Source organism: Fukomys damarensis, unplaced genomic scaffold, assembly GCF_012274545.1.
Source record: "Fukomys damarensis isolate Sample0158 unplaced genomic scaffold, DMR_v1.0_HiC HiC_scaffold_27, whole genome shotgun sequence".
In the NCBI taxonomy this organism is placed as follows: domain Eukaryota; kingdom Metazoa; phylum Chordata; class Mammalia; order Rodentia; family Bathyergidae; genus Fukomys; species Fukomys damarensis.
Window position 1 is genome coordinate 23,379,697 of NW_022900939.1, and position 26,669 is coordinate 23,406,365.

Below are 26,669 nucleotides of genomic sequence, written 5' to 3' on the forward strand. Positions count from 1 at the left end.
AAAAAAAAAAAAAAAAAACTTGGTAGATTTTATCTTTTGTACATTTTGCCAGTTTTTTTTCTTAAAAAAAAAAGCATCACCTGCTCAAATTCTGCCTCCATATGAAATCCCTTCCTGGAGGCCAGAAATGAAGGGGGTGCAAAGAGTCCGGGATTCAGGGGTCTAAATGAGGATGGATAACGGCCAAGAGGGGAAGAACACAGCCACTGTGAACTGAACTTGTGGTCTGTATCAGGCGCTCAGCCTACCTTGGCCTGTCCTGCTCCTGTGTCCCCCACTTCAGTTGAGTACCCCTCCCTCTGCCTGCCCCCATCCTCCATTCAGCCAGATGGTGACATTCTAAACTGACTGTGTCTTCCCTGTCTCACATCCCCCCGCTCCAGCCTCACAAGCAGTAAAACTTCTCAGCTGACAGTGCCCTTTTCCAGCTTCACAGTCCTGCCTTTCCCAAGTCCCAAATGCTTGTGTCACGTGTCACAGCCATTTTTTTAATACCTTTCATGTGGAACTTAATCAGTTATCCTTAACATTCCCAACTACCCTGCAAGGTGGGTATCACTGATTCTAGTTAGAGATGGAGAAACAGTCTCACATGGTGTAGATGCAACTCAGAGGTCCATGCTCCACACTTTCTCCCACAGTGGCTGTTCTCTGTCCTTCATTTTGGGGCCTCAGTGCCTTTGCTTGCTCAGAATCACATCTGTCACCTTAATGTTCCCTGACACCACTGCCTCAGCTGGGGGCACCCCTCTCCCCAGGGTTCTGATTGCATTGTTTTCTTCTAGCATTCACCAGGCTAGGAATCGTCTCTTACTTGTATACACATTTAATATCCTTCTCCCCAACAGAATGTGAGCTCTGAGACAGCAGGGATCACATTGCCTTGCATCCTGGGCCATGCCAAATAGATAGCAGATGCTCAACAAACAGCTGCTGATGGGCTAATTCACTGGTCAGCGTTGTCAGATCCCTGCCAGGCTGGGCCCATCTCTCCTTCTGTGTGCTCTCAGACCCCTGGAGCTGGAGGTGTTATGGTTATTCCATCACTCTTAGCTTTCCCCGGGCAGATCCCAGCTGTTAGGACAGGGTCTGGACCCAGGCTCAGCCATCTCTTGCCAGACACCTGAATCAGTGCCTGCATATCCACTACTGACAGTTGATTCGTCCCTGCTTCATACTCTCCACAGGCTCAGAAGCAGGTATAACCCTGCTGAGAGGGGAGAGCCTGCCATCACTGAACCCTCTGGGGTGAGCTTCACCCAGATGAGCCCATGGCTCCCAGAAACTGGCCCACCTTTCAGGAGGAAGCCCGGGCAAGGGAACTGGCTGCTTGGCCACTGGCAGCAGCATGCTTTTTTTGGTACCGGGGATTGAACTCGGGATCTTGAGCTTGCAAAGCAGGCGGCAGAACCACTGAGCTAAATCCCCAGCCCCGGCAGCATGTTTTATTGCAACCAGAATCCCCTGGTCATGTGAGGAAGGGATGGGGCACGGTAGGAAGAGGGCACACTGGGGACTGACATCTGCACATGTCCTCCGCAGGTTGTTAGGGGAAATCAGTGAGGCACATTGTTCCTGAGGGGAGAGGGCAGGAGGGAGGGAAACAAAGGCTTACACTAAGAATTTCTGGCCACTGGCCACAGGTGGACCATGTCCACACCCTGCCTCCTAGCATCACCCCAGCCCAGGCACCCTGGTCAGCCAAGGGTCCTATGTGGGGATCTGCATACGGTCCAGGTCCTGATCCATGATCTGGAGGACATCGTCCAGAATGGAAGGCCCCAGATCCACATGCAGGGACAGCAATGAGCTGGCATGGGACAGGAAAGGCTCCTCAGCTTCTGACTCTGGGGTCAGCCCATTGTGGGGCAAGCCAGCTTCTGGAAGCCTCCAGATGTCCACACTTCCTGCCTCCTGTGGGGAAGGTTGTGGGGAAGGCTGTGGTGTCTCTAGGTGCAGGCGAGGAGGCTTAGGTGGAGCTTGGGTTCCAGGCAGGGTGAGGGCCTGCGGCCCACCGATGACCGGGAGGGAGATGGCATTCTTGAGCAGAGGTGATGGCCCATCAGGGAGCTCCTGTCTGCAAATGGTGGCAGTGCGGGTGAACTGGAAGGGGAGGTCAAAGCTACCATCCTCTTCTGGCTCCTCTACAGCTGTTCCTGGTAAAAGGTGAAATTTTCCCTGCAGGAAAGAGATGTCCCCAAACATGTCACTGCCACCACCACTGCCAATATGAATGGTGTGACGGAAGTCCCCGAGTGGTGGGCTGATCATGTCGGAGGACAGCAAGTCCCGTAGCTTCTCCTTCTTGCCCTTGCGGCTGCTGCGCTTCAGATAGATGGGGACCTTGGTAGACATGGTGACCTCACTACCCAGGTTTGGCTGCCTGGCCCACCGTTCACACTGCCTCTGCTTAACACCCTCAACCTGAAACACTGGCTTCAGCCACACCACTCACTAGCCAGAGACCTAAAGACTAGAGTGCAAGATGTGATCAAAGTTGGCCTGCAGAATTAGGAAAGGGACATCAAAGGCCAGTGAAGTCAAGGAGTTGAGATAACAAAAGTTGCTTTTTCTCTGGAATTGAAAATTCTTTTCTAAAAATTGGAGGCAGAAAAGTAGAGATCTTGTTGGCAACAAGGGCCTTTGGTCTTGTCCTTGGGATTTTCGACCTGGTCCAGGGCTGCAGAGCTGAAACACAAAGGAGACATAAATCAGGGACAGGAGGAAAAAAATCAGAAGCAACTGTCACATTTCTGGTCCCTGTACCTGTGTTGGGAGCCCAATTGGGGCCACTGTCTTTGGGGGAGCCTGCCAAAAGAAGCACGCCCTCAGAGACCCCACTGTGCCTTAGAGTAGAACACCAGCACAGGCACATCCTGTTACCTGTGGGAAAACTGAGGTCACAAGCAAAGGACTGCTCTCTTCCCTGGGTGTCTGCTGTACTGGTCACCCTCCCCTGACCTCCACTGCACATCTGCTGCGCCTCATGATGTGGTAAGTGGCACACTGTGGGGGACTCACAGTTGGTCTCAACACCCCATCCAGACCCGGCACAGGGCTGGACAAGCAGGAAGTGTTCAGCGAACAGTGATAAATGGCTGTCGCCTTCCACGTGAACCAGTCTTACTTCACCTGTATGTGAAGTCACCTGGGAATTTCCCTTTTCTCTTCCTCTGGGTTAGGAGTTCCTTATGGGAAGAGTTGAATCTAATGCGGTTTCTGGCCCTCCTTCCTGCCCCAGCATCTAAGGATGATGGTGGAATGAGGAGTACAAAATAAATTTTTGGGGGTACTGGGGATTTAATCCAGAGTTTATGTTCTGAGCTACATCTTCAACTCTTTTCTTATTATTATTATTTATTATTATTATTTTTTTGAGACAGTCTAAGTTGCTAATTTGTCTGGCCTGAGCTGGAACTTGTGATCTCCCTCAGCCACCCCATTGCTAGTGTTACCACGCCCAGCTATAGTATAAATATTTTTAGAGGGGCCTCTGTACTTAGCATTCTTCTGAGCTCTTTGCAAACACATCTCGATTACTCATCACAACCACCTCACTATGATCCTCACTTAAAAATTAAAGGTATCAGGGCTGGGGGTGTAGCTCAGCAATAGAGTGCTTGCCCAGCATGGACAGGGCCGTGGGTTCCTTCCCCCAACCCTGTGATATCAGATATATATTGGAGGATTCCCATGAGGCATTGCAGAGACGAGCAAAATACAAAATCATGGCATAGGTGATGTCATTTATTGAAATCGTCAACTGCCTTTCCTTTCCCATCTCCCCAAACATGCATGTGTAAATACTTACATATATGGGTCTGTATGTGATTCTGTCCTATGTAAGAGCACAGGAGAGAGAATGAGGAACTAGCACTGGGTTGTGTATGGACTATTTTGGCTGGGCTGGGGGCAGGAAGGAGGTATGGGCTGATGTTGAAGGAAATATGTCCTCAAAGTGATCTATAACACTTGTTGCACTACTATAATATGACATGTGTAGATGGCATATGGAAATACTAAGGGGTGTTTGTTCAAAGCTGAAAGTGGTTATCTCTAGGTGGTAGAAATTCAGGTTGGCTTTTCCTCTTTTGTTCAGACCTTTTATACACAGAATTTGTGTGTGTGTGTGTGTGTGTTGCTAAGTTGAACCTAGGGTCTTCACACTGAGCTACATCCCCACTCAACTCTTTTTGTTCTTTATTTTGAGACAAGTTCTCACTAACTTGACCAGGCTGGGCTAAAATTTGTAGATTCTCCTGCCTTAGCCTCTCAGAGAACCGGGATTATAGGTGTGTACCACCACACCTGGATCAATGTCTTAATAAGTATGAGCTATTTATATGCATATATTATTTACATAGTCAGGAGAAATAAAGATATTTTTAACGCATATGAATAAATGCACTATGTCAACAAAATATGGAGCAAGTATGCCCTGTGTCTCCTGGGGTGCTTGGAGAGGAGGGCATGATTGGCTTGATACAGATACATGGGAGCTCAGATGTATAATCAGCATAAAAAAGGCAAAAAAGAAACTCATCCAAGGCCACCCAGCAGATGAGGGCAGGCCTGGCATTCAAGCCACTACCCCCACCCCACAGGCCAGCCAGGAGTCAAGCAAAGGAGACATCTGCCAGTTCCTCTCCCTCACTATCCTAGGCAGTTGAGTATGAGGGGCAGGAAGGAGGAAGGAGGGTGTAGGAGGGGCTGAGCTCTCCCACTCCCAGCAGGCCTTTTCTCAGGAAACCCCACCCAGGACCGGACACCCAGGTCAGTCATGCTGAGTCTCAGAGGGCAGACATCTTCTCCTAGAGCACCTGCAACTTAACAAGAATCAAAAGAACTCTCCAGTTGTGGGTTCCAGCTAAACTTAGCAGGAGCTGCAGGGAAGGGCGTCAGAGGGCCACCTGAGATTTTAGATGCTCATGACTCATTTATCCTGTGTCCACCATGCCAGGCCCAAACGTTGACAAATATCCAATCTGTCCTCCTGTCCTGTGAGACATCCTGGGATAACTTTTTTCTTTCTTTCTTTTTTTTTTTTTTTTGGTACCGGGGATTGAACTTGGGTCCTTGCACTTGCAAGGCAGGCTACTGAACCACTGAGCTAAATCCCCAGCCCTGGGATAACTTTTTATCCTTTTCACTTAGGGACTGTGTGACTGGTCAGTGGTATTTGCCCCAAACCCAGACAGGTCCTCTCACAACCCCATCCTGCCAGAACACCAGGACAGCTTGAGTATTTCCACAGCAAACTGAGCATCCCTGACAGCTGTCTTGCTCAGAGCCAGAAGTATCCACCCAATTCCAGATGTGGGAAAACCAAGGCTAAAGGAAAGGGTGGAGCCAGCATCAGTGGCCCAGGGGAGCTGGGAATTACAGCCAGCAAGCCCCAAGTATTTAGATTTGGCAACCACAGAGCCCAGCTCCAGCCTGCCATGCAATTTCCCATGCTAATGCTGCCAGCCACATCACTGCGGGTGTCATGATGGCCCTATAGAGAGCGTGGAGCTGAACCTCAGGATGCCAAGGAACTTTGCAAGGTCATCCAACTAACAAGAGCAGGCAGTGGTCTGGTACCCAGCCTGGTCCATGCGAGTCCAAGGCAGTAGGCCTTGCCAACCAGTAATCTGCTTGGGGAGCATGAAAGAAACCACCAGGCCCCCTCACCAAAACTTGCCAGTGTCAAGACTAGCAAGTGTGAGCTCTCATTAGGACAAAGCTGTAGGGGACAGGAGGGGTGGCTTCCAACAGCAGGGAGAGGAGCAGATGGGAGCCATCCCATCTCTCTGAGCTTGCCCTGGATAGGAGCCCTGGACCTCCCTCAGAGCAGAGATTTCCTGGAGGCCATTCCCCATTCTCAGGATGTGCAATCAGGAGCCAGCTTTGAATCCAGCTCCACTTGGGATTCTATGACTTTAGCCAAAACCCTTCTCTGGGTTTCACCTTTCTCCTCTATAAAGCAACCCCAGAGGGATGCTGGAGACCCCACTGCCATATTGATATGAGAGCTCAGGGAACAATAGACCCCCCTGGGGCAGCGGTCGCAGGCATTCCTGTCAAGTGGGCATTCAGCAGATAATCTCCAATCGTTCATCAAACATTGCTTCTCTGGGGGAGCGTGTCCAACAAAACCAAAACCAATCCGTATCCCTGCCTCCAGGAGCCCGCCTTGTGCTCCCTGTTCTTGCGCTGCCCGTGGGGACAGCTCCCCCGCCGTGGGGTCTTGGAGGTCTCGGTGCTGAGGGCTCCCGGCCCTGCAGTCGCGAGGTGGCGCGCGCGCTCCCGCTATCGCCCCGCGTCAGAGCGGAGCCTCAGAGCAAACCCGGGTCTCCAGCGCGCCTCCGGCTCTAGGCAGACGCCCCTCGAGGAGAGGCGCATCCAGGTACCACAGAACTGTCCTAGGGATCTTTTCTCTTGAGAGTTACTGGTGGTACAACCAGATAATCAGGGGAAGGGGGCGACTGAGGACCCTGCCCCCGTCCCCACACCCTGGGAGGAGCCTCCCGCGTGCTTCCCGGGCTGGGCGATGTCCGAGTGTCCGCTCGGCGCAGGGCCAGCGCTCGCGAGGAGAGGCGCATCCAGGTACCACAGAACTGTCCTAGGGATCTTTTCTCTTGAGAGTTACTGGTGGTACAACCAGATAATCAGGGGAAGGGGGCGACTGAGGACCCTGCCCCCGTCCCCACACCCTGGGAGGAGCCTCCCGCGTGCTTCCCGGGCTGGGCGATGTCCGAGTGTCCGCTCGGCGCAGGGCCAGCGCTCGGCGCTCGGAACACCTCACTACCAGCTAAAAATACGGCCCCAGCCAGGCGGGTACTCTGCGCGGAGGGCGAACGCTCCCAGGTCCCGGGCATGGGGCAGAGGCGCGGGCGTGGAACGGAGGGCCGATTGGGGAGCTCAGGGTCGGGAAGCGCGGCACCACACTGGCCGTTGGATTCACTGGAGGGACTGCGCGTATCGAGGTACGGCGGGACCCCTAAGGAGCCCGAGGCGTCAGCGAAATGATCTGAGCCAAGGGTGAGTCCCTCGGTCAGCTCGCGAGCTGGATCTGGTCGCCCCTGAGGTGAGCTTCTCTGGGGACCCCGTGGAGCCACAAGCGGGCTGCAGAATCCCAGCCGGAACTCACCGTGAGGCGCGTAGACCAGCGACCTGTGGTCGACCCACGGACTCAAAAGCTCAGGAGCAGGACTGCGCCGCAATGGGACGAGTCTCCGGCTGAGAATTTACAGTGCGGACAGAGGCCCTGAAGCCCCGCCCCCGCCCCGCGGAACCAATGAAGGCGCTGTCCTGGTTGGGCACGCCCCGGGCACCGCCCAGGCTCCTCTGCAGCCGCTCTGAGCAGGCGAAGACCGGGTCCCGGTTCCCAAGGCTCAAACCAGCGCGGTCCGAGACCCTGGGAGGACTCGGGCTGTGGGAGTCGGAGCCGGAGCTCTCAGCTCTAGAGGAGCCGGGGAGCAGCAACCAAAAGACCGAATTCTTCAGAATTCACTGAACGTCATCAGACCAGCTCCCGCCCTTAAGGGCTAGGTCTACGAAGGCGCGAGCACCAGTATATTCAGGGACTACTACGGAAATGAATGGGGCCGTGGAGGCACCTACGTGAAATCTAATACATTTAGGGGCGCTTTGGAGAGCTCCCTCCTCCTCGGGGAGGGGTGGGGGACAGGGTACGCGAGTCTTTGCTGTCCAGATAGGAAGGCGCCTTCCAGAGTGGAGGTGGGGCTCCTGCTCAGAGCCTGTGTAGTCACACAGTACCAGAAACACTGAAGGGCAGGCCATGCACGGGCTGCTACCGATAGAAGGGAAGCTTGGTCTTTGCCCCGTTCAGTTAGGCAATAGATACTTGTTGAAGATCTACTAAAGGCCAAGTGCCATTCTTGTTTCGGAGATTCAGTCCGCTCTGGATTGGGACCCACAGCCAATGGAAGGAAATTCAAGAAACCCAGGGTCCCTTATAGGTGGCTAAGTGCTAAGAAGAGTGAGGTAAAGGAGCAAGGGGACTTCATCTTCTAGAGCGTGACAGGTCAGCTTGCCGTGTGGGGCTGGGGGTGTAGCCCTGGATTCATCCTCAGTAACATCTCCAGGTAGAATGAGGGTACCGTGTGCCCAGGATGCTTGGTTCCCTCTTACAGCATAAATATGGGGAAGGTCAACAGGGAGACAGGACTTAGAAGGCATCCTACAAGAGGGAAGGATGCTGAAGTGGGGGAGATGTCAGGCAAGCCAGTGGTGCTAGGAGGATGAGAAGAAAGATCACGGTAGGTAGAATGAAGCCTGCCCCCAGGATGTCCATATTGTAATCTCCAGATCTGTGAATGTTTCATTACATGGAAAGAGGGATTTAGGATTGCTGTTGGAATTTGGGTCTAGCCAGTTGACTTTAAAATAGAGGTTATCCAGAAGCAGCTGGGTGGGCCCAATGTGATATCAAGGTCCTATAAAAGTAGATGAGGAGTCAAGCACAGGAGCGCATGTCTATAATCCCAGCTCCCAGAAGGCTGAAGCAGGATGATCTCAAATTTGAGCCTGGGCAACTTAGTGACTTAGCTAGATCCTGTCTTAAACTAAAAAATAAGGGGCTAAGGATGTAGCTCAGTTTGAAGGCCCTGGGTTCAATTCTCAGTACAGAGAGAGAGAGAGAGAGGGAGAGAGAGACAGGGGAAGGAGGAGGGAAGACAAGAGATATAGTTGTGGAAAAGCTCAGAGATGGAGGAAGGGGCCACATGTCAAGGAATCTGCACCCTCTAGAAGCTGGACCAAACAAGGAAGCAGATCCTCCCCTAGAGCCTCCAGAAGGAACATAGCTCTGCTGACACCTTGATCTTTACCTAGTGTGACCTCCATTGGCCTTCTGATATTGATTTGCGTTGTTTTAAAATACCAAGTTTGTGGTAATTTGTTCCAGCAGTGGTGGAAAATGAATACAAGGAAGTTGTTTCAGATTTTAATCTTGAGCCTGCCCATTCCTCCCGCAGCTCCCTGGGGAGGATTATTCAGGTGGATTCTGCCAGGTCTTGCTTGACGGCTTCAGGGAAAACTGAGGCCTGAACAGTCCGGGGGAGAAGGAATGACAGCCCTGGGCCAAGCTGTGGTGGGGGTGGGTACTCTGATTTGATTGTATTCCCTCCAAAGCACACACTGGATACTTAATGGGAATGCAGCAGTGCTGGGGGTGGAGCTGAGTGGATATGTTTGGGTAATGGGGGCTTCTCCTCCTGGGTTCATTAGTGCCCTTTAGGAAAGGGCTTAAGGCTACAATCTCCAGTCTCTCTTCCTCCTTCTCCTTCTCTTCCTCTTGCTGGTGCTATGCTCTCAGACACCCCAGCCTCCAAAACCATGACCTAAATAAATTTCTGCTTATCACAAAGTACCCAGTCTGTGGTGTTATAGCAGCAAAAGCTCATGGTAAAGGGTATATCTCCACCACATCTTGTCCCCAGGCTTGCCTCTGCCCTACTAATCACCTCCTGTCCCTAAACCCCACAAATCCTCCTGAGGACCTGGTGAGGTGGCCAGAGCCCAAATCATTATCCCCATCTTACAGAGAGGGAAACAGTGTGTTGGAGTCTCCAGCCACGCACCAGGTACTGGGCTGGACATCCTGTTGGCCTGCTGTGTGGCCATGGGCAGAGGACCTCTCCTTTCTGAGCCACTTTGCTTGTGAAAGCAGGAATAGCATTGGGTCACCCAAGTCCTGAGCAAGACAAGGATCTTCCACGCACTTTGTTAATGGGAACACAAGGTCTCACCGGCAGCACGGTTCATGAAACACTGCAACAGGAGCTTAGGGCACCGAGACCTGGCCTTGCTACCTGACCTAGAATGACTCTGATGAAGTCACCTGAGCCTGCAGAAGTGTGGGCCGAGAGGAAGTCCCATCCCCAATCCTTAGGAAATGACAGAGAGAGAGAGAGAGAGAGAGAGAGAGAGAGAGAGAGTGTCCTGGGGGAGAGGAGGATGTCAGGAACTCCGTTCAGAGCTTGTGAAAACACAAAGTCACAGGGAAGGAAGGCTGGAAAGCCACAGGCTCCTGCCCAAGGCCATACAGCTGGGAACCATCCAACCTCTTTGCAGAGGTTCTGGGTGGGTGGGTAATACAGGCCTCCTTGGGATTGACAGCTGCCACACGCCCAAGCCTGGCCAAGCTCCTGCTCTCTGTCTCAGCCTGGCTGCGTGGCCAGGGCTCCACCTTAGGATTGAACTGCCATCTGCACTCGGAGACTGTTTTCAGTGCCCCTGGCTGTGGCAAGCTTTTGTCCAGTGCCAGATCGGCCTGATACTGAAGCTGTGCCTGCCGTCATCCCTCCCTCACCTGGAGCTTGGCACTGACCAGGCCCACACCCAGGAGTGGTTTAAGCCTGGCCTAGGCTCTGCCCTTAGCAAATGCTCACTTCCTTCTACCCATTCTCACACAAATTGTCGAGTTGCCACTTGGCAGGGCCGCCGGGTCCCCGGGGAGGCTCTGCTGAATGTCTGGGAACGGCATACATAGTGAGACCCTGTCTCAAAAAAACAAAACAAAACAAAAAACAAAAAAGGGATTTCAGTTACTACAACTGGCTTTTTTTTTTTAAACTGGGAATTGAATCCCAATAATGAATGTAACTGTACTGTATACCTAAAATGTACCAATAAACTCAATTAAAAAAATAAAATAAAATGGAATTGAACTCAAGGCCTTCACGCTAAGCTGCATTACCAGCCCTCTTTCATATTTTAAATTTTGAGACAGAGTCTTGCTAAGTCACTAAATTGCCCAGGCTGGGCTTGAACTTTCGATCTTACTGCCTCAGCTTCCAAGAGTGCAGATATTACAGTTATGCTCCACCATGCCCGCCTTACATCTGGATAGGCTGAGGCAGGGTGGCCTGCATTTCTGACCTGAGACACCCTGGCAAGTGCTCCCCTTCAGCCTGGGCCTGTGTTGGGGTCTGATGCCTCTGCTGAGGCCTGCACTGTTCGCCTAGCAGGGCTCCTGGACACTTTGGCAAGGTAGGGAGAGGTAGGGAAGGCCAGGCTAGAGAGATACCAGAGCGGGCGTTCGGATTCCTTGTCCTCAGCCTGGACCCTCCTGGCTCTGGGACTCCCGCCTCCACTCTGGGGCCTGACTCAGCTCTTCCTTCCCTTCCAGTCACTTCTTCCTGGAAATCACCCTCGTCAGTGGCCACAGCTACCACGGGCCCTGGGGGACTAAGTCGGAAGCCCTGCCCCCAAGGCTGGCCCAGAGTGGAGAGACCATCAGCGCAGCCCCCTCTTCCCTACAGGCTGCAGCCCCTCTCCTCTGCCAGCTACCTGGGGACTTAGACTCTGGGCTGTGGCTGGGATCATGAGGACCTGGAAACAGAGTCACAGAGGAAGCATGGCGATCCTCTAAGGGGGGTACTGAGAAATGATGGGGTTCTCTGGGAAGCTTCGGTCCCTCCACAAAGTAGGAGCACAGGGAAACTCTGAGCTGGCAGCAGCCCTGGAGTCCTAAGCAGTGTGAGGCCTGCTGGGCCCGTGGCCGGAGCCCATCCCAGGCCTGGCTTGATTCTTTTTTGATTGTTTCTTGTTTCCTTCCGCCTCTGGACTCTTGCCAACTCCAGCCCTGCCCTCTCTGCTCTTGACCCACTTCAGAGAATGTGGCCCAAGAGGCTGGAACTGGAGATTGGCAGCCACTCTTGAGTGAGCCTCAGCCTGCTGCCTCTGCCTCGGACCCTCCAGGAGCTGTGTGACAGGGTCTTGCCGAGGGACTTTCCTTTAGGTCTAGATCTTGGCTTCTGGCCCAGTGACGTGGGGGTTTCCAGGGTGGTGACAGCCCTGTCCTAGCAGGGACCAGCCGAGGCACTTCCTCCCACAGGCCCCTGAGAACATCTAGGCTTCACAGCTGTCATTTGGCCTAGGGAATAAATTGTGGAATCATCTTTGACACTTCCCACGCCTTTGTGGCATCTTGTTGTTATTTTGAAAACCCATCTACCTTGTGCCTAGGGCCAGGCTGGACAAGATGCAACAGAGGTGGCCATGCTGGGCCCAAACAACCCCTTGAGGAACAGCCAATTCTAAATCAGCACGTGTGCCATCTTGAGGTCCCCAGATCCTCCAGGGCGATGGTCATCTCAGAGAAGGCTCAGTCAGTAACTGGTAATTGAGTGAGGACCAGAGAGAAGAGCACAGAAAGGTCTTTTCCACCCTGAGTAGAAAGAAGGTGGGGGAGTCAGAAGGGTTTCAGGAGAAGGTGAGCCGGGTATAAATGGTTGAGTAAGAGTTTGCTGGAGAGAGAAGGGAAGGACATTCCAGGAGGGCTGGCAAAGGCCAAGACCAGGAGGAGTTTGAAGAAATGCATGAGGTGATCAGGAAAGAAGATAGGCCATAGACACGCCAGTTAATCTTGGCTGCCAGTTTAACGAGGTAGCGAGGCCCCTGCAGAGGTGTTTGGATCATGGAGGTGCTGTAGGCACTGGAAGTTCATCCTGTGATGTTCACAGCTGATTGTCAGAGGAAGTCACCGGGCACTGGAGGGTGGATCTCTCACTTGCTGTCCTCCCTGTGCTCTGCTTCCAGCTGCCCTGCCCTGCGCAGTTTTGCTCTATCAGATCCTTGTGCATGACAGTCCTACCTCAGAAGCTTGGTCATGGATCAGCCCCTCTGGAATCATGAGCCAACATAAAGCTTTCCTCCTTTCATGGAGGGTGTTGGGGGTTTTATCCCACTGACTGGAAAGCTGGCCAGAGCCTAAGGGAGCAGAACAGTCTACCCAGCATGCACTCCTCTTATTCTGGCGATTGTCCCTCAGTTTTGTAGTCTCCCGTGGGGCCAATACCCAAAGTCTAAAATGAGTTTGAGGTCTGTGCTTAGCTAGGCTGAGATAAGAGACGACTCAGGCATGGGCAAGTGACCCCAGGGAGTCTGGGGATTTGGTGGGACTGTTAGGGTTACAAATGCCAAGATGCCAGCTCAAGAGCGCCAGAGATCATCTCTGCCACCCGAGGGAAGAGCCTGCCTCAGAATAAAACCAACACAGAGGAAAGCAGAGCCAAGAGAACAACTCTCAAACATCCTGGATCTGGCCAGGCCTGAAACAGCTTTCATCTTTTTTTTTTTTTTTTTTTTAAACAGGGGCTATCTTAGTCCAGGCTGGTATGGAACTTGCAGTGATTCTCCTGCCTCAGCCTTTCAAGTGCTGGGATTATAGGCGTGCGCCACCACACCTGGCTAGCAGTCTTCCACTTTGTGAGCCAACACATTCTAGTTTTTGCTTCATTTAGTTGGGACTGAGTTTCTGTTACTACTATGAGTTAGAGGCCTGTTGGAGAGCAATGAAAGCCTGGTCATAAACTCCTGGCAGTTGCTGCATGTGTTGGGAAAGGCCAAGGATCTGTGTGTAGAAGTATGACACAATCAGAATTGCATTTTTATTCATTCATTCTTTCTTTCTGGGGTTTGAACCCAGTCCTTCACATTGAGCTACATTCCCAACCCTTTAAAAACAATTTTTTTTTTTTTTTGAGACACAGTCACTAAATTGCCCAGGCAGGCTCAAATTTTCAATCCCTCCTGGCCCAGCCTCCCACTGTGATGGGAAATTATTTTTGGGGGTTAACACTTTCATGTAGTTCAAAACTCAGACATTATGCTGGGGGGGTGGTGCACACCTGTAATCCCAGCACTCAGGAGGCTGAGGCAGGAGGATTGCCATGAATTCAAGGCCATCCTGAACTGAGCTACATAGTGAGACCCTTTTTAACAACAACAACAAAAAATCCAGACATTACAAAAGGCAAAACATTTCCTTATCACTCTTGCCCCCTAGGAACCCACTTCTTCTAGAGACAACTAGCTTTCTTTTTTTAAATTTTTTTTCTTTTTATTGAGTTTATTGGTACATTCTAGGTATGCAGTACAGTTACATTCAACACTGGGATCCTGTACCTTTACATGACAGGTCTTGGTTCTCATTTTTGAGACAACTAGCTTTCTGAGTGTTCATAACATGGCTAGAGCTACTCTTTGCATGGACAAGAAGAACCCTTCCCATATTTTTTTTTTATATATACAAATGACAGATGAGCAGAGCCCAAAGTCCCGAAGGCCCAGGGGGAGCTAGGGGAGGGCCATGGGAAGCTGCCTGCATGGAGCCTCTGCTTTCCTTGGTCATCGTGGCGCTTCAGAGACCACTCACTATGGCATGAATGTGGCTCATTCCTCCAAAACCTCGTATTGACATTTCCTCCTCCTCCCCATTGTGCAGTATGAAGAGGGTAGAAACTTAATCCAGCTACAGTGGCTATAGCTGGGGCCTTTGGGGGTGATTAGGATTACATGAGCTCATCAGAGCGGAGCCCCTGTGATGGGGTCCTACTGCCTTTGTAAGGAGAGAGACAGATTGCATGTGTACACACACACACACACACACACTGTGCCTCTTGTTGTGTGATACCCTGGGCAGCCTCAGGTCTGCTAGACAGAAGGCTGTTCCTAGAAGAGGCCCCTCACCTTGAACGCTTAAATGAGTCAAAATAAAATCCTTTCTTTTTCCTTTTTGTGGTGCTGGGCATCAAACCCTTTGTGCATGCACAGCTAGGCAAGCACAACTCCAGTCCTTTAAAAAAACTGAGGTTCTCCCTAAATTTCCCAGGCTGGGCTTAAACTTTTGATCCTCTTGCCTCAGCCTTCCAGAGCACTGGTATTACAGGCATAAGCCACCACTTAAACCACTCAATTTAAACCTTTTTTCTTTATAATCTGTCAGCCTGTAGTATTGCATTATTAGAAACAGAAACCGAACTGGAGCCGCTCTACACCAGTGTGAGGAGCCGTGCTTGCTTTCCATTTTCCTAGCTGTATGGTATTCCAGCGTGAGATCAGCCCTGGGTCAGGAGAGGAAGCACCTACCTGCCGCTGATGCCATTCCCAGCCTCAAAGCCTAGTGGTGCCAGTGCAGTTGCACAGGTTTACAAAGATGATTTCAAACAGGGGTGCAGGCAGACCTGACAAATCTTCTCTGGGACTTCCATCTTCTCCCAGCCCTTCAACACCCATTCCCTGGTGACGTCCATCAGCAGGAACATTGTAAGGGGCTATGCATTCGAAGGGGCCTTATGACCTCCAGGGGACAGGGAGGGCTTTGCAGAGCCTGCGGGTAATCGGGAGTGACTGGTCATCTCTCCCTGGTAGGTGTTGCCCCAGAGCCCTGCGTTGTGTGGCAGGGCAAGCGAGTGGGGCCTCGACCAGCGTGGCAGGGTGAGACCCTCACCCAGTGTCCCCCACAATTGCTGAGAGTGGCGGCCAGGGCTTTGGGCATCTCCCGCTGACTCAGCCCTGCAGGTGAAATGCTTCTGAGCCCAGGACCATCTGGGAGTGGGTAGCGGGACCGGGCCTGGGTGTCAGGCAGCAGTGTGTGGGGACCATTGTGTGGAGTCATGGAGGTCATGGGCAGCAGCTGTCCCGGAGAACTGAAAGGGCCCCTTGGCCCTGGGCTGCTGCAGAGCTACCAGCTGTCAGCTGTGTGCTGGGTCAAAGCCGCTTGGAGCTCAGGAGGAGGGTGCGCCTGTGTGGGGGAATCTGGAGCTGGCCAAGGGCCCAGTCCAGTCCCTGTGCCTGGGCCCTGGGCATTTCCAGGACACACCCAGATGGAGCAGGGCAGGGCTTGGGTGCTCAGGGACAGAGGACCAGGATGACAGGGGAGGGCAGCAGGGAGCTCAAATGTCCGAACACAGCTGATGGAGTCTGGGGTAGATGCCAGGGGTATCCTCCGTCACCTCCCTTCTTTCACCTCCCCCAAGCCGTCTCACCCCTGCCCTGTTGATCCCTGAGTGCAGTGCTGTCCAAAGTCCCCTCCACGCTGTATGCCCGCCCTTTTCCCTGCCTGCTGGAGGCGGCTTTGGAGCACAGAAAGCTCCAAGGTGCCCCAACGTGCCCATGCCTTGCCAGCCCAACACACCGGACACCCCAAGGCAGCTCCACCTCACACATGGCTGCCACTCCTCCATGGTCAGTCCTTTCGGGTGGCAGGGTTCATCACTGTGGCAGGTTGAGAAGACAGAGGGTGGAGTCTAAGTCCCAGCCTTGTGGTTTACTTAGACCTGTGACCTGGAGCCTCTCAGAGCCTGCAGGCAGGTGAGATGTGAACCTGTGTGCAAAGTGCATGCACAGATCCTCAGAAATGTTCATGCCCTCTCCTTCCTACCTGAGCTGGGTTTCATCTATGTATTCTCTGGCAGCCATCCAAATCCTGCCGTCCTCACTCAGACCCTCATTGTTTGGGTTCTAAATGAAAGGATATTTAACTAAAATTAATTTAAGGAATAAAAAAGGATGGGAGATGTTTGTGGTCTGTGTGTAGGGGTGGAGGAAGCTAGCTTCGGGGAAGTTTAGACACCGGAACTTGGTACTGATCTCCTCCCTATCTCCTGGCTCTGCATCCTCTGGTTTAGTCCACACTTGGGGTGGGTTTCCCCTCATGGGGATAAAATGGTTGCAGTAGCTCCACCCTCACAGCTGTGTCTTTTCTATTAGCCGTTAAAGAGGCCTGAAGTCATTGTGTTTGGAACGGCTAATGGTATGCCCATGCCTGACCAGTTACTGAAGCCAGGAGATACAATATATACTGTTTGCCTTAGGCAAAGGAGGAGTGTGGAGGAAAGGTGGTTACCCCAACAGGAAAACTGGGGTGCTATTTCCATAGGAATAGAGAGGGGGTGCCGGGTGGCTCTGATCTCTGGTAATTTTTTTTTTTTTTGTACTGGGGATTGAACTTGGGACCTTGCACTTGTGAGGCAGGCAAAGGTACCCCTGAGCTAAATCCAGGGCCCTGATCTCTGGTAATTTGTAAAGTGTTTCATCCACACCCTCACTTCCCAGCTGTGCAGCCAGATGCTTCCAGAGGCAACTTGGAAGTTCTCCTTCGTACCCGAAGCCGCTAGACTCCCTGAGGTGGCAGAGTCCAGGTCCCGGTCCTTCAGGAGGCACTCAACAGCCATCTGGCTCCCAAGTGCTCTTCCAGGCCTGCTTCTCCCTCCCTCTCCTTGCTCCCTTTGGCCTCCCTACTCTTATTCCGCTCTCCTTGTTCTCTCCTCTGTGAATCAAACGCACCCCCACTCCTACAATGTATTCAAGTAAAAACAGGCGTTCACACAACACCTTGCATACCTATCTAATGGCCAGCAAGTGGTGAGAGAGAAAGTACAGAAGGCCATGTGCTGCCCCTCGGCTGACAGACGGAATAAAGCACTGACCCGTGCTGGCGCACAGAAGAGCCCTGGAAATGCACTGCTGAGTGACCGAATCCGCCAGGAAAGGCCATAGTTTAACATACCGAAGTGCCTGGAACAGGCAAATCCATAGAGAAGAAGGTAGGAGTTACCAGGAGCAGGGGGCGGGGGATGAATGTACTCTAGAATTAGGTAGTGGGGTTATTTGTACAACATTGTGAACATCCTAAAAAAACAAACATGGAAGCACTCTTTACATTGGAGAAATTTAAACTGGGCACGCTGGTGCATACCTGTAATTCCAGGACTCTGGGAGGTTGAGGCAGGAGGATCAAGCCCAACCTCCAAAATTTAGTGACTTAATGAGACCCTGCCTCACTTTAAAAAAAAGAAAAGGCTATAGATGTAGCTCAGTGCAAAGGCCTTGGGTTCAATTCCCAGTACTGAAAAATAAATAAATTAAAATTAAAAAGGTTTAGTTTATATTACATCTCAACAATTTTTAAAATGTTCACACCCGGCCCCACCCATCAGTCAAGGCCTTTTGCAAGGAGTTAGAAGTTCCCAGGTGCAAGCCTGCGAACCAGAGGCGAGGCGGGCTCAGCCAAGAGGAAACGCGCGCCAAACAAAGTGAGAAAGCGGCCCACAAGGCTGCTCCCAGCGCCAGGAAAGGAACCGGCAGGGCAGGGCGAACCTAGGTCAAGGGAAAGAAAACACTGAGCTCGGGCCAGCCGCGGAAGGCAAGGCAAGACGGAGGGGACCAAGGAGAGCCGGCATCGCGGCCCTGCTGGTCCCCAGCCTCGGGTGCCGCTCCGTCTCCAACCCCCCAGCTTTGTTCCTGGCACCCACTTGGTTCACAGGCACAGGGCTGTGAGGGACTTTTGTTCCCCTGGGCAGCTGCCCTGCGGCCCTGAGAAGGGCTTGACTCCCAAAGGGCAGCCACGCCAGGGGTTGGGAGAGGGCGGCGCAGCTTCCCTGGGAGGCTCAGACCCATCCGCCCAGCCCTTGGGTTTGTGTGTCGGGGCTTGGGGCCTGACCAGACTTGCCGGGGATGCCACACCAGGGCACTGAAGCAGAGGGAACCCAGCCAGTCCCCACCCTCTCAGATCTTCCATTCTAATACTCGTGCCCCACAGCAGGCCCCAGGATGACAGGCGCAGCAGGAAACTGGTGACATAGCTGAACAGGGTCTAGGGACAGTCAGCTGGCAGTTGCTTGGCACTGACTTCCTGACAAGAATAAAAGGGAACCATCTGGTGGCAGAGGCGTGTCTGCCAGACCTGTCTGCTGCCCTCTCTGGGTGTGCATCCTGCTCTTTCTGTTCCGATCTTCGATGACTGCTCAGGCCCTCCCATCATTTCCAAGTCACGAGACTGTATCCAGGCAACGGCCTTCAGCTCTCATTCATGCCTGGCCACCAGGAGCTCCAGCTCTTTCCATTGCCTCGGATTTGCCAAGGTCCAAGGCCCCCAGGGCCTCTGGGTCTTCCTGAGTGTGCAAGAGGAGGTGGGCTCTGTACCTTGCAAGGCGGAGCAAGGTGTTACCATTCCCTGCAAGGCATCTGCAGAAGCCAAGTGACCACTGCAAGGGCTGCAGCTCCCCAGGAGTGGCGAGTGGCCTCCCCCGATAAGGGCTGCGGGATGCAGGCTCAGACCATTTATCATGGCTAGAGGCCTGGTGGCTAATCTTCCTAGGCCTGGGTTTCCCAAAGCAGCATGGGCAGGTTTCTAGCTGGCCCTGGCCTTGGTAGAAAGTGCTCTAGAGCTGGGGCTATTGTAGCAGGCTGTGGAGGAGGGGTTGGGCCCCCAAAGATGCCTCCTCATGCTACTCTGAGGAGCAATGGCTTCTTTGTGTGAGGAGGGAGATTGGCTGCCCAAGCTGGGGCTTGTTCTAACCCTTGTCCTCAAAGGAGGCACCCACAAAACTAACAAAACAAAGCAGCAGCTCCTTATGTTCGGAGAGCCGCTTCACTCAGGCCTGGCCAGATCTGTGGCTCGATTGCATTTCTGGGCTGCAGAGGAGGTGGGGAGGCGAGGGCTGTCAGGTTACCTATTTATTTCAGAGTCAAAGCATAGGCATCAGCTGCTGCCTCACATTTCCCTGGCCCTACAGTGGAGGCTTTCCAGCCTTGGCTCTGGGATTTGGGGTGGGGTAGCCTGCTACCCAGGACAGAGACCCACCCCCTTCCCCAGATGCCAGGACACATGGGCGGGAGAGGTGCTGGGGCCCCAGAAGCCCTGCCCTGCTGAGTGCTCTGGGCTACGGGAAAGCTCTGCGCTGCTGCACGGCGGCTGGGCAGAGTGGTCACCACCAGGGACTCTGGCTGTGGAGCTCAGGAAGGTCACCTCCTCCAGATGGAGAGGTCAGCCTGGGACCACAGCACGCATATGAAGCCGTGTGGGGAGGGCCAGGCCCATGGCCAACTGCTCGATCTGCAGCCCAGCTCTGCTGGTCCACGCCCAGCACAATGGCTGAGGGCCCCTGGGAAGCTGAGGGGTGGGGCTGGACAGAAACCCAATGTGACCAGTGCTCTGCCTTCAATGGACACAGGTCAAGTAGGAAACACTGTCCACTACCAGAAGAATGAAAGTGGGAGAACGATGAAACTCAGAAGTTATTCTCAAGATATTTATTTTTATTTCTGCAAAAGTTCTATGTGTTTGAACCATGAAGGAAACCATAAAACCTTCCTGCCTTTTCTGATCATGGAGTTTCCAAAACCAGTTAACTTCTGGGCACTGTGCACAAATCCTGAGAGCAGAGCTTCCTTCCAGAGAAGCCCGAGCTGAGCCGGGGCCTGGCAGAACACCTTGACCATGGGAGGCCCTAGCCCTGCCCTCACAGCTGGATCCTCCTCTGGGAGCCCCCAAGTTTGGGGTTGCAGAGGCCCACACCTGGGCTCTCCACATCTGTGAGGCTGCACAGGGGACAGCAAAGGCAGAAGACTTAGATCCTGACCACCTGGGCGGCAACACACGGATTCTGCCTCTCCTCTCCATCCTCAGGTGTCCTTCTGAGGTAGAGGCGTCCGAAGGTGCCGCCTACCTGTCCTTTGGTGAGGCGCCCTGGGTTCACACAGACACAGCCGAGGATGTCCTGGGAAGGAAAGGAGGAGATTGGGCCACCTTATGGGGGGGTCTCATTGGACAATGGAGGCAGCATCAGATGCTTAGACACCAAAGAGGGTTTTATAAGGGGGAAACAAAGGGAACCAAACACATACACAGTCAAAACCCTGAGTTCCTTCTGGGTCTCTGAGACAGAATAAAGAATGAGGTGACCTGGCAGGAGGACAGTCAGCTCTCATACTTGGAGACAAACCCAACCCAGCTGTTTCTTGTTTTCCCCTAGCTCTCGAGGCTGGACAACTCCGGTTTAGAAGAGGAGGACTGGCCTGGGAGGATTCCCTGTGAGGAGCGCAGGGTGGCAGAGACCAGAACCCAAGGGCTTCTCCGAGTGCTCTCTGCTGAGCTTACTGGGAGGTCACATGAGACGGCTGGAAGGGCTGGCAAAGGCACATGTGCAATGTTCCCAGGTCACCCCGACACGGCTGGGCCCTGACAAGAGCCACTGCCTGACAGTCTTCTTTCCACCTGGGCTCCTGATCTTGCTGGTGGGGTGGGGACAGCATCTACTCAAGCTGAATTTTACCCGCAGGTTTGTTGTCTGGTCTTACTACTTCCCCCAAAGCCATGAAGCCCCAGCGATGGGCCTCAGAGGCCACCGATCCCATCTGCAGACCCACAGAGAGTGAGTGTCAGGAGAGCGAGAAGGGAAAAATCAAAGCCTGGCTCTGGTGTCTTTTGGAAAAAGCCAGTTCAAACCTACCTTCACAAAGTACTTCAGCTCCGAGGGGACTATGAAGACATCTGGGGTGACCGGCAGCTGAGCATAGGCATAGAAGTTCTCATAATCGATGGCCATGTCCTCCTGGGGTGGGTAGAGTGGGTAGTAGCTGCAAAGACAAGAGAAGCAGTCAGCAGCAGAGGATTCTGGGATCCCAGCCCCAGATAGGCTTCCTGCCTCTGGCTTCCCTGCTGCTCCCATTCACAGACCAGCCTTTGCCTTTCTGCGTTTGAGGGGACAGGACACAGCCTTGTTGTCACAGGGTGAAGGTCCGTGGTGGATGCTCTGACAGCCAAGTCTGTCACCTCCCCCCAAGTACTGTCATCTCAGCTGGAAGCCCAGCGAGTGAGCTCACCTCCTTTGTGTCAGGATGTGCTTGAGTATTCTGCTGAATCTGTCTGAAGTCCCGGAAGAACTGGGAGAGGAAGGACAGTGAGGACTGGACCCAGAGCTTTGTGCTGCTGCCTATAACTCTTCAGGTCAGGCCTGAGAATTTAGTGAACTGGAGAGAAGCTAAGTGGTCAAGGCCACACCAACGGGGCGAGGGAGTGTGAAGACCCACTCACAGGCAGCTGCTTGCCCTATATCAAAGGGAAACAACACCCTAGGCTGAGAGGGAAACAGCAGGAGTCCTAGTCATCAAGATCAAGGAAGGCCCAGGCAGGCACTATCCTGTTGAAGAGGACTGGTTTCTGTCCCACCAGGAGGTGATAGGCTGACCCTGCACCTCAGACCTCACAAAGCACACACTTGGTTGCCCTGACCCTGTTCATTCTCCTCCTCAAAGAGGATGAAGAACCAACCAATAAACCCCAAAGCCACAGATCTGGGTGCCTCCGATTCTCTGCAGGGCCACACTATGCTCTGGAGAGAGTGCTTTGGGGTAAATCCATGCCCCGTTGTCCTGCTCCCTGGCCCGGAATAAACTTCTCACCTACAGATCTCCTCAGCCCCCATGTGGAACAGCAGGTCTGTGGATGTCAAGCCAAAGATCACCCCGTTTATGGAGAGGGTGCAGGGCTCTGACACCAGCTGCACCCGCTAAAACGAGAAGGAGCAACAAAAACATTTACAGAACAGCCAGAAGCCTCTTCCCCAAGATGGCAGGCGACAACTGAAAAGGAAAAACCCACACGCAGCAAATGATACCCACCTTTGCCTGTTGTGAAAAAGAGTTTAGGAGTCAGGCTACACGTGTCCCCTGAAAATACTCGGAGAAGCCCTTGGGTTGTTCTGGTCTCTGCCCCCACCCTGGTTGGGGCCTAGGCACCTGTACCTTGCTGCATGTTGGCTGCTGGCTGAGCAGGGGGGGCACTGGTACCTTTTTATCCTCTCGTGACAGATCGGAGTAGCTGAAAGGTGGCTGAGGGTACACAGGCTCGTGGTGCACGTCTCTCAGGGATGGAACAAAGACAAGGTGGGAGCCAGAGCTACTTTGTCAAAACACAAGCACAAAAGAGAAAATGAGCACAGCTGAGCTGGAACGGTGGGGCCATACGTAAAAGTGATACAGCAACCCCACCACCAGGGAGGCCTGGAGTGGGACTTCGCTCTGCAGAGATGCTGTCCCCAGGTCAACCGGGAGAGAGGCACTTTTTGCTCTCTTGTACACATCGTCTTGACCCAGCACAGACTGCCCAGGGCACACTAGCCCTCGCGCTATGATAACCCAATTCAGGGTACAGGGGAATTAGTTTGGTAGAAAAAGGGAAGAAGAAACTGAGATCTAGAAAATGTTGACCAACAAGGATTTGACCAAAGAATGAGTCTCAGAGCCAGGGGCAGTTGGTAGACATTCAACAGTCTGGCTGACATACAGCTTGGAAATGTGAGGCAGGGACCCTTCTCAGGGAAAAACCAGACACTCAGGTTAGATGCTGAGACTGTCTTAATATTTCGAAGATCAAACTGAAACCCCTGGAGTAGCCAAGCCCTGGGCCGTGAACACTGGGACCCTTTCGGAGAGATGGGTCACAGGCTGGGCTTTCCCTGCTGTGGTGCACCACGGCCCTGTTTCTCCTCTCAGCAGTGCGGCAAGAAAGTGAATGAAGCACTTAGCAGAGCTGATGGCAGATGCAGCCCTGGACAGAAGCAGAATCTCTAGGGCTTCATGGGAGTGAAGAAAGCTGTGACTCTCGGGCCAACTGTTTATTCTCTCCAGCCACACAGAAGACAGAGCGGGGCCAGGCATTTTACTCAGTGGTTCCACCACCTGCCTCACAAGGACCTGAGTTCGATCCCCAGTACCACCTCAAAAAAAGACAGAGGGAAAATGCCCCTTTCCTTGGTTCCCCTAGCTGTCCTGGGCAGGGGACCCATTATAAACCAAACAGGCATGAAGCCTTACTAGGAGCATGTTTAACACCTTCCGGTAGCTTTCACAGAGCCTCCCTTCTCTTGCTGAAAATACTGGGAAGGCACTTATCTCATGGTTATCACATCTCCTCCCCAACAGAGCCCTCAGACCAAAGGTACTTAGGGTATTAGTTACAATCCCTCTGACATTGAGAAGTTCATACAATCACCCAAGTCTGGACTCTGGTAAACAGGCTGCGAGGGTAACATGAACAGGACAGTCCCAGCTCCAGGGACGGACACAAAGTTCCAAGGTGCAAGAGATGAAACTGCTGCTTCAGCACAAGCAGTGGAAAGGCCAGAGTTATGGAGCAGGCAGTCCCCTGCTTGGGGTTATGAACCAGCCACAGGGCAGAGGGGAAGAAAATTCCAACTATGCTCAGCACTGCACAACTTCAGTCATCATGGTGGGAGGGTCTTGCTGCGCTCCCTCTCGGGTTTGGTGCCTATTGATAAAGGAAACTCGCTACTGGAGGACTCAGTTTATAGTTTCTGGAAAGGTGGGACAGAGGCCTCCCACCCCAGGGCGCACACACGGCCCACAGATCAAAGTGCCTGGTGGTGCCGGGCAGCCACCCCTGGCATAACAATGCTTGTCTGTTCTTTGTTTGTATCACTGCCGTCCATACCACATGGCGCAAGGACCAAATCAGAACCCAAACTCGGTGTGTAAGCACCAGCCAGCGTGGGTGCCTGCCGGCCCGAGACTGAGCAAAGTGGGCCATGGCTCAGCTCCTGCTCTTGGGGGTCCTCTCCAGAGGGGCCCGACACGCTCAGGCCTGATGAAGTCAGTCATAGCCACGACAAGTCTGGAAAAGCAGGGAAGGCACTTGGGTCCCGCACTACAGGCAGAGCAGGAGGAAGTGAGGGCTGCTGCTTCCCAGCCCAGCTCTCAGCTTGGGGTGAGCTGGGGCGCTCTACCTGGGTCCCCTGCCTGCCACCACGGCACGCACACTGGTTCAGGAAGGCAGTGCCCTGACTAATCAGCCCTCGGATCTGTCAAGATTATACATCTTGTTTTTGAAACTACCTTTGTTACAGATGCGTTTTTAAAAGGCTCAACCTCAGGAATGTTTGTTTTTTATGAGTTCAGTAACAGGCAAATCCCAGGAGGAGATCCATCACTATACCGTTTCTTTTAGACTCTGGCACAGGAGGAAAAGACACAGGAACTGAAGTATCAGCTTTCTGGAATGACTTTCTGCTTCTAGTATTCAACTCTTCCTGGAACCGTGACTTTCCTCTCAACTTAGAGCAGCTCTTACATCACTGCTGTGACCTGTACTTTCTTCTGTCTGGGCGATAGTGAAGATCCAAGATCCCCACCCTCACTAAGAGCTCCTGCCACCCATTGCTCTTGCCCTTGGTGGGTCCCACCTAACAAGGAAGCACTGACTCAGGGAAGGAACTTGGACTCACCCCAAAACTCTCTCTCACACATAGACAAAGGATTTTGTTGTGTCAATCATCAAACACTTCTCAAATCTATCCTGGGAAGATTCCCCTAGAATATCAGTTTATACAGAAGAGAGTGAGAAAAGGAAGCAAAGAGGAAAAAAAAAAAAAGAGCAAAGGAAGAGTGAGAGTCTCTGTAGTTTTTTCTTTTAAGTCTGTTTATCTCTGTTTTACACAGATGCTTCTTCGCCTTGCATCTGTGCACTTGGACTTCCAGGGTTCTATCTGATCTCATGGTTCAAAAGGGATGAAAAGGACAGGAACCAACATGACTTTTCAACAGTTTCAGTCTCTTACTGGGAAGTGCTGGAAGAACCTAGGAAGCCTCAGGTTCTTTCCAGCATTTGTAATTCTGACCTTCTTGTCCCTTCAATAATTGTTCGCAGACACTGCTTAAAAACATCTTCAAACGGGCTCGTCAGCAGACAGTTCTGCAAGAAAGGAAAGGTCGTGGATTCAGAGGGGAGATGGCTGGTGTCCATCCACTTGTAAACACTCATTAGGGGACCCGATGTCAGCTGCGGACAGGCAGATGAAAAGATGAAAAGGATACACATGCTCTCTGCCACAAGGCTGGCCTAGGAGTGGGCAGAAGAGACGGGGGAAACAAGATCCCAAATATAAATGTAACTGTACCTAAAAAGTACCAATAAACTCAATGGGAAAAAAGAAAACGAGAGGTGGGGGAAGGAAGAATTAATCCTCTTGAACGTAAACTGAGAGAGACTAAGAGGAAGAACACTTCTAAGGAAGGCGAAATTCCTGAGAAAGGCTATGAGGCCCTGGCCCTCCATCAGGAAGACGACCTGGGAAGGGATATCTGTGTTTTACGACCAAAGGACAGCCAGATACCAATTACTGACTTAGGGTGGCAGCCACATGCATTAAGACCCTCTCACAGCTCTGTGATGCTGCGGTACCTGCATCTGTGCTTCTGCTCTTATGCCTAAGAGCCAAGTACCGCAAACTAAGGAACTGATATAGTTTCCTTTCCCTCCTCAGATTCCAGGCGATCTCACATTCTAGTGAAACAAAGTCCTCAAATGAGATGCTCGCTAACCATGTTCTTCCCATTATCCTGGGTTTGTTTAGGCTTGTTACATAAACTCCAAAAGAGGGAGGGAAAAGGGGGGTACACCAGACACAAGTGTCTGGTCCCCTCCTTACCTGCCCCAGATACTCACCTCCACCTGCTCATGCTTAGCATCCAGGAAAGGACCAAACTGCACAGGAGCCCAACGGGGAGAAAAAGGCAGCAGAAGAACAAATCAGAATTGCAGAAGTCTACAAACGCCTTCAGACACAACCTCTTCTAGCTGCTCTCTGCCCAGGGTCCATCTGTCCCTCCAAGGCTGCCTGGAGAGCCTGGGGACAGGCAGCAGATGGGGGAGGGGGCACCTAGCCAACTGCACAGGCAGAAGCACTGAGCGCTGGATGGACAGAGGCTCCCAGGGCCTCATAACCTGGACCACTGCCCCAGGACAATGAGCTTTCTGCTTTCTAGGACTTAGAAAGACAAGTAAGCACCGTGCTAACAGTGGGACTTTGAGCATAAAGAGATTAGTTTAAAAGCTGGAGTCATGAGACAGAGGTAAGAATTGTGTAAAATTAATGAAAGGCAACAAAAAACACTGGACTTTTAGATTTAACAAAGGCCTTTGATCATGTACAGCTCTCCAAAATGCAGATTAAGAACTAAAAGCAGCACATGCCTATAATCCCAGCACTCAGGAGGCTAATGCAGGAGGATCGCTGTGAGTTTGAGGCCAGCCTGATCTACACAGTGAGTCAAAAAAAAAAAAAAAAAAAAAAAAA

General features: G+C 52.5%; 2 protein-coding genes across 2 annotated transcripts in view; both read right to left on the reverse strand.

Annotated features, from left to right (window-relative positions):
• Positions 1 to 41: 41 nt before the first annotated feature.
• Cdc42ep2 (CDC42 effector protein 2) lies at positions 42 to 7,238 on the reverse strand. The gene is made up of 2 exons (XM_010635995.3): positions 7,133 to 7,238; positions 42 to 2,688 (listed from the first exon to the last, which is right to left on the reverse strand). The coding sequence occupies exon 2, from the start codon at positions 2,353 to 2,355 to the stop codon at positions 1,711 to 1,713; it is 645 nt and encodes a 214-aa protein (XP_010634297.1). The 5' UTR covers positions 2,356 to 2,688; positions 7,133 to 7,238; the 3' UTR covers positions 42 to 1,710.
• Positions 7,239 to 19,856: 12,618 nt separating this feature from the next.
• Positions 19,857 to 26,669, reverse strand: part of Pola2 (DNA polymerase alpha 2, accessory subunit) — a 24,422-nt gene continuing 17,609 nt past the window's right edge. The window contains exons 12-18 of the mRNA XM_010635996.3: positions 26,039 to 26,077; positions 25,212 to 25,285; positions 22,366 to 22,474; positions 21,979 to 22,085; positions 21,400 to 21,459; positions 21,027 to 21,153; positions 19,857 to 20,294 (exon numbers count right to left, since the gene is read on the reverse strand). Of these exons, the coding sequence (XP_010634298.1) occupies positions 20,145 to 20,294; positions 21,027 to 21,153; positions 21,400 to 21,459; positions 21,979 to 22,085; positions 22,366 to 22,474; positions 25,212 to 25,285; positions 26,039 to 26,077 (666 nt within the window). The 3' untranslated portion in view covers positions 19,857 to 20,144. The remainder of the gene's footprint in view (positions 20,295 to 21,026; positions 21,154 to 21,399; positions 21,460 to 21,978; positions 22,086 to 22,365; positions 22,475 to 25,211; positions 25,286 to 26,038; positions 26,078 to 26,669) is intronic.

What these genes read in the sequence shown, in the direction of transcription:
- Cdc42ep2 (XM_010635995.3), bottom strand. Translation starts at nt 2,355, where the DNA reads ATGTCTACCAAGGTCCCCATCTATCTGAAGCGCAGCAGCCGCAAGGGC.